General features: G+C 35.7%; 1 protein-coding gene across 5 annotated transcripts in view; it reads left to right on the top strand.

The window, feature by feature from the left end:
- Positions 1 to 14497, top strand: part of LOC129265169 (protein-cysteine N-palmitoyltransferase HHAT-like) — a 24339-nt gene continuing 9842 nt past the window's right edge. The window contains exons 1-9 of one of the 5 annotated variants that reach the window (XM_054903167.2): positions 1 to 536; positions 1798 to 1982; positions 3841 to 3908; positions 8969 to 9085; positions 9517 to 9711; positions 11781 to 12014; positions 12694 to 12865; positions 13508 to 13658; positions 14159 to 14194. In XM_054903167.2, coding sequence (XP_054759142.2) covers positions 1802 to 1982; positions 3841 to 3908; positions 8969 to 9085; positions 9517 to 9711; positions 11781 to 12014; positions 12694 to 12865; positions 13508 to 13658; positions 14159 to 14194 — 1154 coding nt within the window. In that variant the 5' untranslated portion in view covers positions 1 to 536; positions 1798 to 1801. Of the gene's footprint in view, positions 537 to 1797; positions 1983 to 3840; positions 3909 to 6887; positions 7026 to 7248; positions 7367 to 8968; positions 9086 to 9516; positions 9712 to 11780; positions 12015 to 12693; positions 12866 to 13507; positions 13659 to 14158; positions 14195 to 14497 lie in introns of those variants that run through there. The other 4 variants (XM_064101582.1, XM_064101583.1, XM_064101585.1 and 1 more) reach the window with 4 other exon arrangements.

Below are 14497 nucleotides of genomic sequence, written 5' to 3' on the forward strand. Positions count from 1 at the left end.
ATAGCTTTCGGTCAAGGAGTTGTAGTAAAGCATTTGCACTTGTCCAGTCGCTGTGCAGATTATGCTTCAAGGATGTTGTTGGACTACCAAATGAACTTAGAACTTTTCTCAGAATGAACGGCATCAAGAAACCCCCTTTGGAGCCCTTCATGGGAAACAGGTTCCACATTTATTTTCATAATGCAGGAGCTTGCTTCTTCCTTCAGCTAAACATTAATTGCAAACTTCCTCACAAAGGTATTGACAGATAATCAAAATGACCTTCATCGAGCTGTTATTGTTTTAAATCTAAGCTATTGTATGATTGGTTTTTGCGCCCTTGGACTCGTAGGGAAATACCTAACAGGACCGTGGATGAGAATGGTAGAAGCAGATCTGAACATCCTTGAGCTGAATCCCTTCTATCAGGAAGCAGCGAATGCTTTGGACCTCTGGAGTCAAGACTCGACATCTATAGTGAATAGACAAGCAGTTATTGCAAACAAGTAGAGATACTTCATTAGGAACTCTGTCTCTGGTCATGCGGGTGTCCCCAGGTAACCTCCGTGTTTTGGATCAATTATATTTTAACCACATGTATGGTTTATCTTACATAACAATAAGGTTCATTCTGGACACAGGTTCTTCTGTTCCTCTATGTCCAGTTCCTGGTGATATAAAGTGACATCTGAAGAATCTTCTGATTATTATTATTATAAAGTCTTATTTATCCAGGGTAGTGATGTACACTGTTCTCCCAGAGGGCCCTGCTACATTTAAACACATACAAAAGAAAAAAAACAGAGGACAACAAAATTAGAATGATACAAACATAATAAAGTTTAGCGAGTTGTGTCTTATAACCTGGGTTAAGATCTACGGTTTCTCCAATAGGATGAAATAAATGATTGCAAGGTTGTAGCCCTTCTTACTGCAGATGGAATATTATTCCACAGAATTGAACCGTGTACTGAAATCCTTTTCTTTCCCTTCTCTGTTTACACTTTTGTATTATGATCCCATAACTATCAGCATTTCTGGTACGGTGTGAGTGGGTGTTTGATAATTGGATAAACAAATCTGAAATATATTGTGAGCAACTACCATTTAGGGCATTGTAAACAAGTTTGATTATTTGGAATTTCCATCTCTCTATTGAAACCCATCCTAACTTCTGCAGCACTTCTACAGTTGGGGTCCTAGTATCAACTTGTAAGATAATTCGAGCCATTCTTTTTTGTTGTTTGACAATTGTGTCTTTTACATTCAAATTACAATTGGACCAAGTCAGACTACAGTAATCAAAATATGGCATAATTAGTGCATTGGCAAGTACTTTAGAGCATGTTTGAGAAAGGAAAGGCCAAAGCCTACTGAGAAGTGATATTTTAAATCCTATTTTCTTGTTGATCTAAATGATTATTCCATAGTCCATACTAGGGATTGATCTAGGAATACACCAAGATATTTATAGGAGGTTACTCTTTCCAGTATAGTGTTTTCTACACTAAGTTCAAAAGATTCGTGAACATTACCCAACTTCTGATGATGATGAAGTACAGTTTACCGACTGCTTATTATTGTACTGTATTTGGCTGGTCTGGTGTGGAGTTTGTACAGTGCCATTTTAAAAGATTCTACAAAAATACTATGTGCAGATAAAAAAACAAGTGAAAACTAAGTGCAGCTTATCAATTGAAAATACATGTATACATTATTTCAAATTTTGCTGAAAAATATAAATTTGTGGATTTCAGATCTCACTCTTCACAATCCAATTAAGAGATTTGATGTTCTTATTGTCTTTAATACCTTCAGGAGAATGCTTAGACATAGAAACAAGACTCCAGTTCAAAATGAGGCACCAAAGACAACTCCTATCATAGCAAGACATGTCAGTAAGGATTATGCACCATTACCTGTTCTGGAGGTATTCATCTATGCTGCATTTATCTTTACAGTGTTTACCAAGGCTTTCTTTACACTATATGAAGCTTCCAAAGGTTAGAATAACATTTTCTTATATTGATCTACACGTAAACCCCTCAAAAAAAGTTTGGAAATCTGAGTTTGGCCATTAATTTCTCCCAACTCCCAATTTTACACAATGCATATTTGATATCATTCAAAAGATCATTTAATTCTCTTTAAAATGATACCATGCGTGTTATGATCGTGCCATCACGAAAAGAGTAGGATTCAAAAGTGTTGGATGAGGTCTGAATTGAAAAGCTGCAAAACGAGCAGAAATAGTCATGAAGGGTCAATACAGAACATGATTCTTATGTCTGTGTCAATAGAGCTGAAAATCCATTCAAATCAAGCCCCTGCTTCTTCAGTTTTTATGTTTTTTGTGGTTTATGTATGGTTTGAGTACCCATGAATACCCATGCATGTTTGTTTGTTTGTTATGTGTTTGCTTGTGCAGAGGTGTGTTTGATTCCATGTTAATGTTGATGTTAAGGTGCATGAAAACAAAAGAAACTGCTGAGAAACTCACTCATCACCACGGAAATAAGCATGGTGACATTCAATATTTTGTCATTTTACAACCTTTGAATTATGACCTTGCCCCACATTTCAATACACTGCACCTCCATGTGAACCATATTCATATCATGAAGGGTATCATTTTAAAGAGAATTAAAGGAGAATGAAACTCTTGGAGCAAGTTAGCTTTTGTGAAAGCAGAAAAATCAAAGAATAAGATCAACAAAAGTTTGAGTAAAATAGGACTGGCAATAGAAGAGTTATGAGCATTTGAATGTCGAGATCACTAATGCTATGGAGATCCTCCCATTGGCAATGCGACCAAGATCTATGATGTCACAGATGAACAACTTTCCCCCTTTGGACACTGAAAATATACCCCAAAACATCTCTTTTTGCTCATTCTAATCATATGACAAACAATTCATCAATGATAATGTTGTGAAACCTCTGTACTTGTCCTCTCATAAAGAGAACACCTCACCTTGTGATAGACTCTATAAAAGTGAGAATATAAGTGAAATAAGTACTAAAGTAATGAGGGAGTTGTACGTGTGTGACATCACAGATCTTGGTCGCATTGCCAATGGGAGGAACTACATGGCATTAGTGATCTCAATATTCAAATGCTCATAACTTTCTTATTATTCATTCAATCTTCCTCAAACTTTCAACAATATGTTTCTTTGATTTTTCTCTTTGATATGGATTCAGCTGGTTTCAAGGGTTTCATTCTCATTTAAATGATCTATTCATTGATATTAATTACACATTGATATTTACTAAAACTGAGGAGGGATTAGCGATCAAAGTCAAAAGAAACCGCTGAGAAACGCACTTATCACCATGGAAAAAGAACAGTGACTTTCAATATCGTGTAATTTTGCAACTTTTGAATTTTGACCTTGCCCTACATTTCAAGGCACTGCACCTCCATGTGAACCTTAATCATATCATGTAGGGTATCATTTTAAAGAGAATTAAATGATCTACATGTATTCATTGATATTAATTACACATTGATATTTACTAAAACTGAGGAGGGATTATCAATCAAAGTCAGATTTCCAAACTTTTTTTGATGAGTTTATTTTAAAAAGGGAAGGAATATGCCACATAATTTTAATCATGATTCAATCTTATTTTTCAGGTTAAACATGTCCTGTTTATCTGTCAAAATGCTGTATTTGAATTTGAATAATAAACTGTATAGACAATGTTTCTCTTCATTTGCCTTTATATACTAGTACTTGTGTGAGCTGTTTATGTGTGTAATCATTCTAATTCTATTATTTACATTTTATGCAACCTATGATAAGAATTGTGGACTGGATTCAAATGAATACCTTCAACTGTTTTTTCTCAATACAGAATACAAAGATGTTCTCTACTCATTCAACTTTGAAGAAGGCTGGTACATATTCTGGAACAAAGATAAGGTATCGATATTTTAAAAGTAAAGTGCACCCGAGAAAAGGGTTGATTTGAATCAATAGAAAAAAAATCAAACTAGCATAACGCTGAAAATTTCATCAAAAATTGGATGTAAAATCTGAAAGTTTCAACATTTTAAAGTTTCTCTTATTTTTCACAAAACAGTTAGGTCTACATGTGTATGAACAACTCAGTGACATGCAAATGAGAAGGTCGATGATGTATCTCACTCACTATTTCTTTTGTTTTTTATTGCTAGAATATTTCAATTTATACAGATTTGATAATAATGACTAACTTGACTGAATCACAATTTGTTAAAACAATGATCATTCCGCATGTTCTGGGAGAAATTAAAATTTGTTTTACATGGCAATGAGGAGAAAATTGAAATATTTTGTGGGTGATGTCATCAGTCCCCTCATTTGCATTCTGACCAGGAAGTGCATATAACTGTTTTGTAAAATTAAGCAAAGCTTTAAATTATCACCCCTTTTTTATTTTACATCCAATTGTTATGAAATTAATTATGCTTGTTGGATTTTTGTCTTTTTATTCAAATAAGCTTTTTGTTGGGGTTGACTTTTCCTTTAAAGAATTACTTATATTCCTATGTAATTAAATTGTAAAGAAATTGCAGTTACCATGACTTGTGTATAGATATTTCTGTAGTTGGAAACATATAAACAAATGACAAATCATAAGTGCTGAAGTCATTGATTGTCATCCTTACAGGTAATGTTCGACATAAATACATCGAGTTGCTCTTTCGAAGAAGGAGCGCGCGCGAGTGCAGCGCAGCAGTCCAGCACAGTCTAGTCCAACGAACGTAGAGGGCAGCAACACACAAGCGTGTTGCTCTAAGGAAGGTCAACTCCGCTCGAATTTTGTGACCACTTTAAAAAATAAGGTGGGGTTTTGGGAAATTTGTCGAGTTGATTTTTTTTCATTTGTTAATTTCAAATATTTTTTAATGGACAATTATTACATCGGTTATTCTGAGTATAAATATTAAAAATATTACTTTTATTTTTAAAGAAAATATTTAGCTTAAATAATCATGATTTTGACATTTTTTCTCATTTTGGAATATTAAGCCTGTGACGAGGATACCTCATATCTCTTATTTTCTTCTGCTGAATTTCGCTGCACCACTAATAAATGCATAGACAACCACCGTAATAATCGAGGTCATTTTTCTGGCCTGGGTGCGCCGAGTCTGGGCCGGTCGCGCAGCTAGCTAGTGACGTTGATGATGCGCTGGGGCTTCAGGCGACTCGTCATAGATCTAGCAACTTAGACAATGACGTCTAATTTGCCTGGCCTGATTTGAAGTGTAATGGCTTCAGGGCTGATGTTTATCAACGATGATTGTTCAAGGTTAGATTTCAAATTTTAAATGTCATTTGACTTTTAAGTCTATAAATCTTAAATAAAGGCGCTGTATCCCCGAAATCAAGGTCTAAATTTCAACTCTGAGTCCGAGACCATGGCATGGACGGCGAAAAAACAACCCATGCATCGGATGCATTGCATTGGCTGCGCGCTGCGCTGCAGCTGCACTGTGATGATGGGTTCAGCGAAGAGCTCAGAGAAAATAAGGTGGTTATATTCAATCCCGAAATGCTTTGCGAGTGGTCACAAAATCGTCTCGACGCAAATCACCTAATACAGCCGTCTGGTGAAATCGCTGATAACAACAATCACCGATTTGGTAATGATTTTAGTTTCCTGAAACTTATATTTGTAAAGTTTTAGATATCAAAGTATGTTTTTATATGTATGTATATTCCTCAACATATTTTTTAATTTATCTTTGATATTGTTGTAGTCATATTCTTTCATATTCGTTTTTTGATCGCTACTAATTTGTTGTTGTATTGGATCGGCATTTGATTTCGTTGGCATGAACAATAAAATACGCGCGCAGCTCAGTTGCATGCGCGTATCGAGTTGACCTTCCTTATAGCAACACGCTTGTGTGTTGCTGCCCTCTACGTTCGTTGGTCTAGTCAAAAGCAATCGCATAGGCCAATGAAACTCGATGTCGAGTTTCCCGTCCCATTTTTTCCAGCTCATAATGAGGATATCATTATTCATTATTTTCTAGAAGATGAAAGTTTGACCTTTTGTAACCTTTGAACGCACTTTTATTCTGTGGAACTGTCTTGAAGCCAGGGAGCAAACCAATCATTTTTTTTCGGGGGTTCCATTTTCATTTTTTTGTAATATTTCAGGGTCTCCATTTCTACCGTTTTGGAGGCTACTTTTTTCATTTCGGGGGCTCTTTTCAAATGCTACGTTTTTGTATTTTGAGGAATCCCTGTTCACTTATTAAATTAATTATTACTTATTGTTTAATATTGCATGATTTTAAAGTTATTTTTTTCATGCTTAGAATCTTGGATGTGGGTGTGTTTGTGTGGGTGTGACTATGAGTTGAACTTGGATATAAATGAATTCAATATCTAATTTCTACTCCATCTAATTCCAGTACTTGGCCATGTAATAAAGGCCCACATACCCTAACTTTTCCTGATGTTCTTTGAAAACGCAGATCTCCACGAAAATTGCATTTCTCTATGGGGGAGTCTAAATTTGGTGAGAATGAACTCATTAATAACTTAAAAATACATGACAATGAAGAAATCATCTAACTTTATTGGCAGTTTTGAATAATATTCCCGAAATATAAACTCTGTCTGAAACATAAAATCACCATCATTGAGGCCTTTACAGAGCGAATTGTCCCCCAGAGCTCTGGCAGAGAGACAGAGCTCAGACTGGCTAGCTAGTACAAGCGCCAATGCGTACGTGCGTGAGCCTCTCGTCGGCCTTGTAAAACAGATTGAGTTTTGTTTGATGATTTTTTTGTCTGATATGCCGTATGACAACTCACCAATGCAAGGTTACTAGACTATGGGATTTATTGAGGTAGCTCGACCAAACCTCGAGCGATGTTCGTGCAGGCTCCACTCCACTTCACTACCGCTACATCGGGTAGGTAGAGCGTAGTGTAGCAGAAGTGAAGTTGAGTGGAGCCTGCACGAACATCGCTCGAGGTGTGGTTGAGCATGCAGTGTCATTCCATTCACAAGAAAAAAACAAGAAAATAATTACAGGTATTTACATGATATACAAGTAATTGTGACTGAAAAGCTTATATTAATGTTTTATATCAGTTCTGAATCTAGATCTATGTCAAAATAGTAAAATAATGAATTATTTTCAGAATTTGATTTTTAAACACGGTCCAAATTTCATAACGCGGGCGGGCGACGGGAAACTGAACATCGAATTTGCTGGGCTACAACATGTAGCTAGCGCGCGCTGAGATGCGGCTCCGATCCGAGGAGTTAATTGCGCAATGCTTTCGATTACGAGATCAGAGCCGACCCATTTCGGGTACAAAGTAACCCCAAAAAACATTTTCTCTCCGGAATAAAAGGCGAATTTGCAAATTGTAAGTAAATTCACTCTAGGCTAGGTTAGTAGTTGGCATATATTTTCGTGATTTGTGCCTGTATAGTGTGGGGATTGCAGAAATAATTTTCATTTTTCAAAGATAAATTTACTTGCGGGTTAAGGACGTTCCACAGTTAAAGTGAAATCCATGTCATTTTCACCAAACTTTGCACATTGATACTTAAGAACCTTAATATTCGAAATATGCAAAAATTAACATAGGTCCATGTGCTTGATTTTTCGCTATAGAGCTTCAAAGTTCACCCAAATTGATGTTCTTAAGAATTGCGCATTCAAAAGAATTTGGCATTTTTAGACCGCCCAAGATTACTACAATGAGTTTAAACCTCTATTACTCAGTCAAAATACATGAAAAGGTCATCAAATTTCGCAAGAGAGTTAATAATTGTATCGTTAGAATGGAGAATTTATTTATAGTGCTATTTGTTTGCAATTTTAAGTTTAACAGCACTGTCAGTTCTTAAAAACTGCGTAAGAGATAACAAAATCCCGATCTAAAAAATGTAAAATTTCAGTAACAAACTACAAACGTACAATAAATGCTGCACTTTATTAAAAATCCATGTCATTTTCACCAAAATTTGCAGAGTTGTAGAGGTAGGTATACCTAAGAGGTACAAACATTAAAAAATAGGGGTTCATGTGCTTGTTTTTAAACTATCAGCATTTTTATTAGAGCAAATGTGCTTTTTAAAACACAAAAAATGCGCCGAATGCTTTGTATCTATGTGAAGAAAAAATAAAAAACACTCTACCATTTATTCAAACTCGGGGTAATATTCGTGATTCTTGGCAGCACTGCAGAGTGAAGTATTTTGAAATTGTAGAGATTTTTTTTTGAATGGTCCATGAAATAATTCCATTTTTTAGCTTCATGAAATAACGCATCGGATCTACAGTTAAAGTGCAGAAGATGAGAAAAATCAGCTCACACCCGCAGCTAATTAATCACCTGTTCATCCATTGTGACGTCAGCGCGCAGAGTGTAAACTATGCGCAGATCATAATGCGCACAAACATAACTGTGGAACGTCCTTAAAACCCGACGGGTCAGCGGGTCCCGCTTGCAAATTATTGGATTATACGGGACGGTACGGTTCGGGTTTTCACTTGCGGGTTACAACATTACTTACAGGTTGTTGTTTTGTCTTAAGAGTATGGCTTAGTGAATTTTATCATTATTTTATTTTCTTAATAATTGTTAGTTTTAGTAAGCCCTTGTTTGATTATTCATAAATGAAAAGAGGTAATATGTATTTATGATATCTGTTACTTTTCTTATCTATCAAACTTTTTAATGTTTAAACCTTGGCCCTGGCTTTGTTTTATTATTCAATTGGAATTGGGGTAAATTTAATCTATATTAATACACTACTTAAATGATCTCTAAGCTCTGTATGAAAACAGGTCATTGTCATCCTTTGGTTTTGTTTTCATGGTATAAGGCCCTGTCATTATTTCAAGTTCAGCTTCAATTTTGGTTTGATTTGGGTTGTTATGTAGAGGGAGATGGAGGTACTACATGAATGCAAAATGAGGTTGATATTTTTTCACTCTTTTCTTTTGTATGGTTTTGAAGGATATTGGTGACTATGAGTGGACTCATTGGAGGAAGATTTTCTTTTCTCCTGGTGTATTGATTGTAATGGTTCTACATGCTGCTCTAGGAAGGATTGTAGGTTATGTTTATCCCAAGGTAAACATTCATTCAAATTTCTCTGTACAGTTTTTATAATACATTACCAATCTTACATGTATGTCCCGTTTGTATTTGTTTGAATACTGCTATTTTCAGAAGAGGTTTTTCAAAGAAAAAGTCAGAAATGGACTTGTTGTTGAGAAAATGTATTCAAATTGTGAATGTTCCATTCATGGGTTGTTTGTTACACAGGATTTCACAGATATGTCTCAAAATGAACAATCTATGTTACTTTGAATGAAGTATGCATACATAGGTTTTTTTGAATGGCTTGGAACTTTTTGGTAAGTTTCAGGTTCTCAAGGATAACATGTGTTTACAAATTATGCCTAGAAGATAGATATTAATTAATTTTTCAATTTCTGTATATGTAATATAGATAATTTCATATATTTATGATCCGTTTTATGTGCATTTGTTTCATGCAGTATCGGACTGTGTTCTTACTCTGCTTTGCTGTTGTCAGCATTTATCTGTTTGTGGGTCTTCGACTCCTCTTGTATTTCCTTTGTCATTCCTTGTTCATCTATACAATAATATGCACTGGTAGCATGTCTACAGTTTGGTTTATTGTGCTGTTGCAGATAGCTTCTATCAACCTCAATTCCTTTCTTCAATTCCAGGTATGAAAAGAACCCTGTTTTGTAAGGGTTTTTTAACCAATAATGCACTTATCAATTATATTCCCGGCCCTGGGGGTCCCGGGACATAGCGGGGACAATCATTGAAGTTAGCGGGGACGTGTACAAACTTTTTTCCCGGCACTGCTGGGACATAGCGGGGACTGTCTCAAAGATGTCACACCATAGTACAGGGGGAAAACACACGGGATCAGACGACCAACGAGCGATTTCGCTCTGAAATTGCGCTCGCATTGATACCCCCTAAAAAGGGAATAGAAATTGAGCGATTGGGAAAAGTATAGGCCTATCACTCCCTTTTAAAGATCTAGGCCTATCTATCGTCTAGAGATCTAGAAAAATCTAGATCTACTAGGTCTACATGTAAGAAGACATCACCATCTGACCATGATCACAAATCCTCTAGAATTCAAATATGTGCATCTTGCCCCACCAGAAATGTCCACAGAAATCGACCCAAAGCACTCAAGCTTGCGAATCTGATCCGAAATCAGGGGCTTCAAATAAAATCAATTGCCTTCAAAGGATCGGAATATTCAGGCCAAGAAATCCATCCATGCAATCTTTCGAAGGTAGTCCGTACAGCTACAGTACAGACGGTGCGGCTTGGAAGAGGACACTCTTCCCAAAACCGATGGGCTAGTATAGGCAGGCTCGCTCACGAATTCCTGGCCACGCCAACGCCATGAACGACGGGCGCACCAGCTGTACTTTATATAGTCCGAGTTTTTCAGCTCCATTTCCAAAGATTTTGTGATCTTGTTGTCAGAAAACACAGATAAACTGTAACTGATTGCAACAAAAATACAATGTTTTATTGCAGCTGATCTTCGAGGGCTATCCTGAAAACAACATTGATGAACAACAAAACAAGCGATGTTGGTATTGCTCCGAGACCAACGACACGTTTTTACAACTTATCTTTATCTGGATCTAGATCTATAAACTTTCGTTTTTTTGCCATATACATTAAGTACTACAAAACATTATCGGTTTTACTATGATTATGTTTTGATTTACTGGCTTTGTGATTGATTTTTTTTTTTTGTAAACATTTAATTTAAAAAGATTTTCTACTCTTTGTCGATCGATATGAAATGCAATAGATATGGTATGCAAGTTGCCACATACCACGTACGAGATTAAAAATGGCAATGAAAATACGGTAGCCGGGCAGAGGCCGGGGATGTACAGTGAGTCCCGGCGTAGGTGGGCCGGGCGTATGCGGGGATTGTCACATCGTACCCTGCTAGCGGGGGCGGGGACATAGCGGGGGATGTACAGAAAATGAGCGCCCGGCAGGGCCGGGACTTCGAGTTATTGTAGCGGGGACGTAGGCGGGGATGTCACGCCGGCAAAACGTACACTTCCCGCTATGTCCTGGGACTCCCAGGGCCGGGAATATAATTGACAAGTGCATAAATGTTACTTGAATTTTCTTCCAACCAATTATAAAGTCAAATTTCTATGATTAATGACTTGTTATTTTTAAGGTGCTATTGAAGATTTGGTTCAGTTGTGATAGGAAAAGTAAAATTCATGTGATATTGATTGAAAAATAGTCTCATATTGACCAACTTTCTTTACAAGTTTCATGCAAAAGATCATCTCATGTTAATTAGTCAAGTGGTTACATTTCAACTGTTACTGTTTAGGCTACACTTTGGGGGTTTAGCTGAAAGTGTTCTATGTCTATGTGCATAGTGCTTTGTATGAGATAATAAAGATATCAGTTGGAAATCTCATTTATCTTACATATGAGTGGTACAAGTAATTTTCTTACAATACCCAGGCATAGAATTCAGTGTTTATATTTTTGCCATAAATTTATGGACCTATTTGGATAAATTATTTAAGATTAATAATTTAACCTCATTGTGCTGTTGTGTCTTGGAAAATGTTCACTTTTGAAACTTAAGTTTAAGTCTAAGCATGCTCTTGAATGTAGCTTCAATCCAATAAGTACATGTAACATTAATATCAACCTTTCTATGCAAGGTTTTTGTTCAATCACAAAAGGAATCAACACAATATTCTCAATTTTCTCTCAGCGGTATATATTCACAGATGAGGATGATCTGAACATGATGATTTTCACTTTAGCAATGTGTTCTTTAAGACATATCAGTTTTGCTTACGAGTTCTGCCACTACCATTCCATGCCTGTAGCTGATAGACCTGCAGATAAACAGTATTGGAGTATCCTAGATTTCCTACTCTATATCTACTACTTACCTCTCTTCTTTGGTGGACCTGTTCTCACATACGATAAATTTTCTAAACAGGTAAGCATAAAGGTGAAAGATCAAGTATGACTGTGTTTTCCAAACATTAACTTCAATGTTTTAAAGGCTTTGTCTCATTTGCTGTGGTAAAGTGCAATCTTTACTACAAGTTGATATCATGCATATTTATGCTTATGTTGAATTTGATTTGTGATTTTGATCTGTTTTGATTATTTAGTGATTCAATAAAATCATTGAATGCAGCTGTAATTGCCATGCTCTTAAAATGACTAATTATTGCTGCTGCCACTATTGACTTGATCAGAGTAACCATGCTAAAGCCAGAATAATAGTATGCAGCACTTAGAAGCATTATATTAAAAGCTATATATAAATGTTGTCTATTAATATCATCATGATTATTATGATATATATGGACAGATTTTGTGAAGCATATTAACACTGACAAGTTGAAAGTCATAAACTATTGTTTCTTGGCCAATTGAAACTAAGAATTTCACTAAATTATCAGAGCTGATCCTCTCAATTGTTGGAGACATGATGTGCAAATGAAGGTTGATACTGTCTTCCTTATTTAGTTCAGATTTGCAATCTATGAAAGGTTCTTCACTGGGATAGTGCAGAATTGATTTGGATCTACCCTGTCATAATCATTCTGTTGTTAATCAAGGCTCCCATATGAAGGGGTATAATTCTTTGTTTTCTTCTGCCTATGCAGATAAATTTAAGAATCCACATGTTGAACATAGTTGAATGGAAGCACATATTGAAGGAGCTTTTCAGGTACATCTTCTGGGCCATGTTCATTGAAACTGTCCTTCATTTCTTGTACTTCCCTGCATTTCATCAAAGGCAGACCCTATTCAATAGCTTGTCAGTATGGGCCGTGGGTAAGTCTTTAAAAACATTTATTAGCATTAGATGAATTGTCAATTAGTCAACCCAATGCCAGCATTGCTTTATTTTCCTTTCAAACAATATTATTTAACATCACAGTGAAATATTTGACTTATATAGCAAAACTACACTGGAAGGAAATGCTTATTTTTCTCTAATGTGATCTTTGTCTTATTTTGTTAAAGGCTGCACAGAAATGTGATTTGTTTATCTGAATGGGTTCAATTTTGGGAAGAGATCATCATTCCAAGGAATCAATGAAATATGGAAATACATGTATAGCTTTATAAAATTTAGCATTTTTCATATATTTTCCTGTATTTTGTTTTTATATTAGGTGGATAGTTTTTATGTCAGAAATTTTGAAAAACATGTTGCTTTGGATATGTACATGAATGTTGCGTAATTTTGGAACCGTTTACCGGGGGTCACAAATTTGTTCTAAAAATTTGCAATAGTTTTAATAGACTCGAAAAAAAAGTCATGAAATGGTGTAGCACAAGCTTTTCATGATTTAACAAGAAAAAAGTTGAGGGGAGTGGGTTGAATCAGCCCCTGGCTATAGAGTTACTCCAATTTAGATTAGACCAATTAAGTGACAATATAATGTTGTTATCTTATGGTATATCATACAGGTGGTTTAGGCCTTTGTCAGCTGCTCTTCTTCCAGATGAAGTACACAGTGATGTATGGTCTACCAAGAGTTCATGCTATGTTTGATCACATCAATGCTCCTCTTCCACCTGTTTGTACACTAGGCATGTACTTATTCCAAGATTTCTGGAGGTTTGTGACTTTCAAATGCTGTTATTGTACTATAAAATTTATGCTTTATTTTCTGTATGCAGATGATGACGGAAACATTAATGATGGGAACAACAATGACGATGATGGTAATGATGGTGGTGGTGATGATGATAATTATTATATTGATGAAGATGACAATGATTATGACAGTAATGGTTGTGGTGCAGGTGGTGATGATGATGATAATGATGGTGGTGGAGGTAGTAAATTTATGATTATTATTGATGAAGATGATAGAAATTATACATGGAAATAATATCAAAAACAATTTAGCAACAATTCTATTTCCAGTAAAATGCTGAAGATACACTCTTCGAATAACTTGAGATAATGGTTCATATAATTTTTGTTAAGGGGAAATGAAACCTGAGACCTAACAGGGCCCATTTTCCCCCTGTGAAAGTGAAGCCATATTGGATAGCTTGTGTAGATATCTTGATGTCAATTAATGATTATTTTTGTGCTTTCAATCCATTCAGGTACTTTGATAGAGGTCTGCATTCATTGCTTGTGAGGTAAGATCAGTTAAAAAAATATAAATATAGGGGATGGAAAGTGATTTTTAAAACCAACTTACAGTAAGATTATTTCTTGGTGTTTCTAATATGATTCTCTGGAGAATATAATACTAATTTGATGATTGAGGAGGAAGGTGGGATAAAGCTATATCAGGAGATTTTAATGCCTCTTGTGGCTAGCTATACCTGCATGGTTCCCTAGCTGCATCAGCATCTGTTGGAGGATATTTTGACTTTGTTATACAGTGCGTCCCAGAAAAAACGAAACCGAGATTTAGCGATGATTTATCATAACTTAAT

Source organism: Lytechinus pictus, chromosome 7, assembly GCF_037042905.1.
Source record: "Lytechinus pictus isolate F3 Inbred chromosome 7, Lp3.0, whole genome shotgun sequence".
In the NCBI taxonomy this organism is placed as follows: Eukaryota; Metazoa; Echinodermata; class Echinoidea; order Temnopleuroida; family Toxopneustidae; genus Lytechinus; species Lytechinus pictus.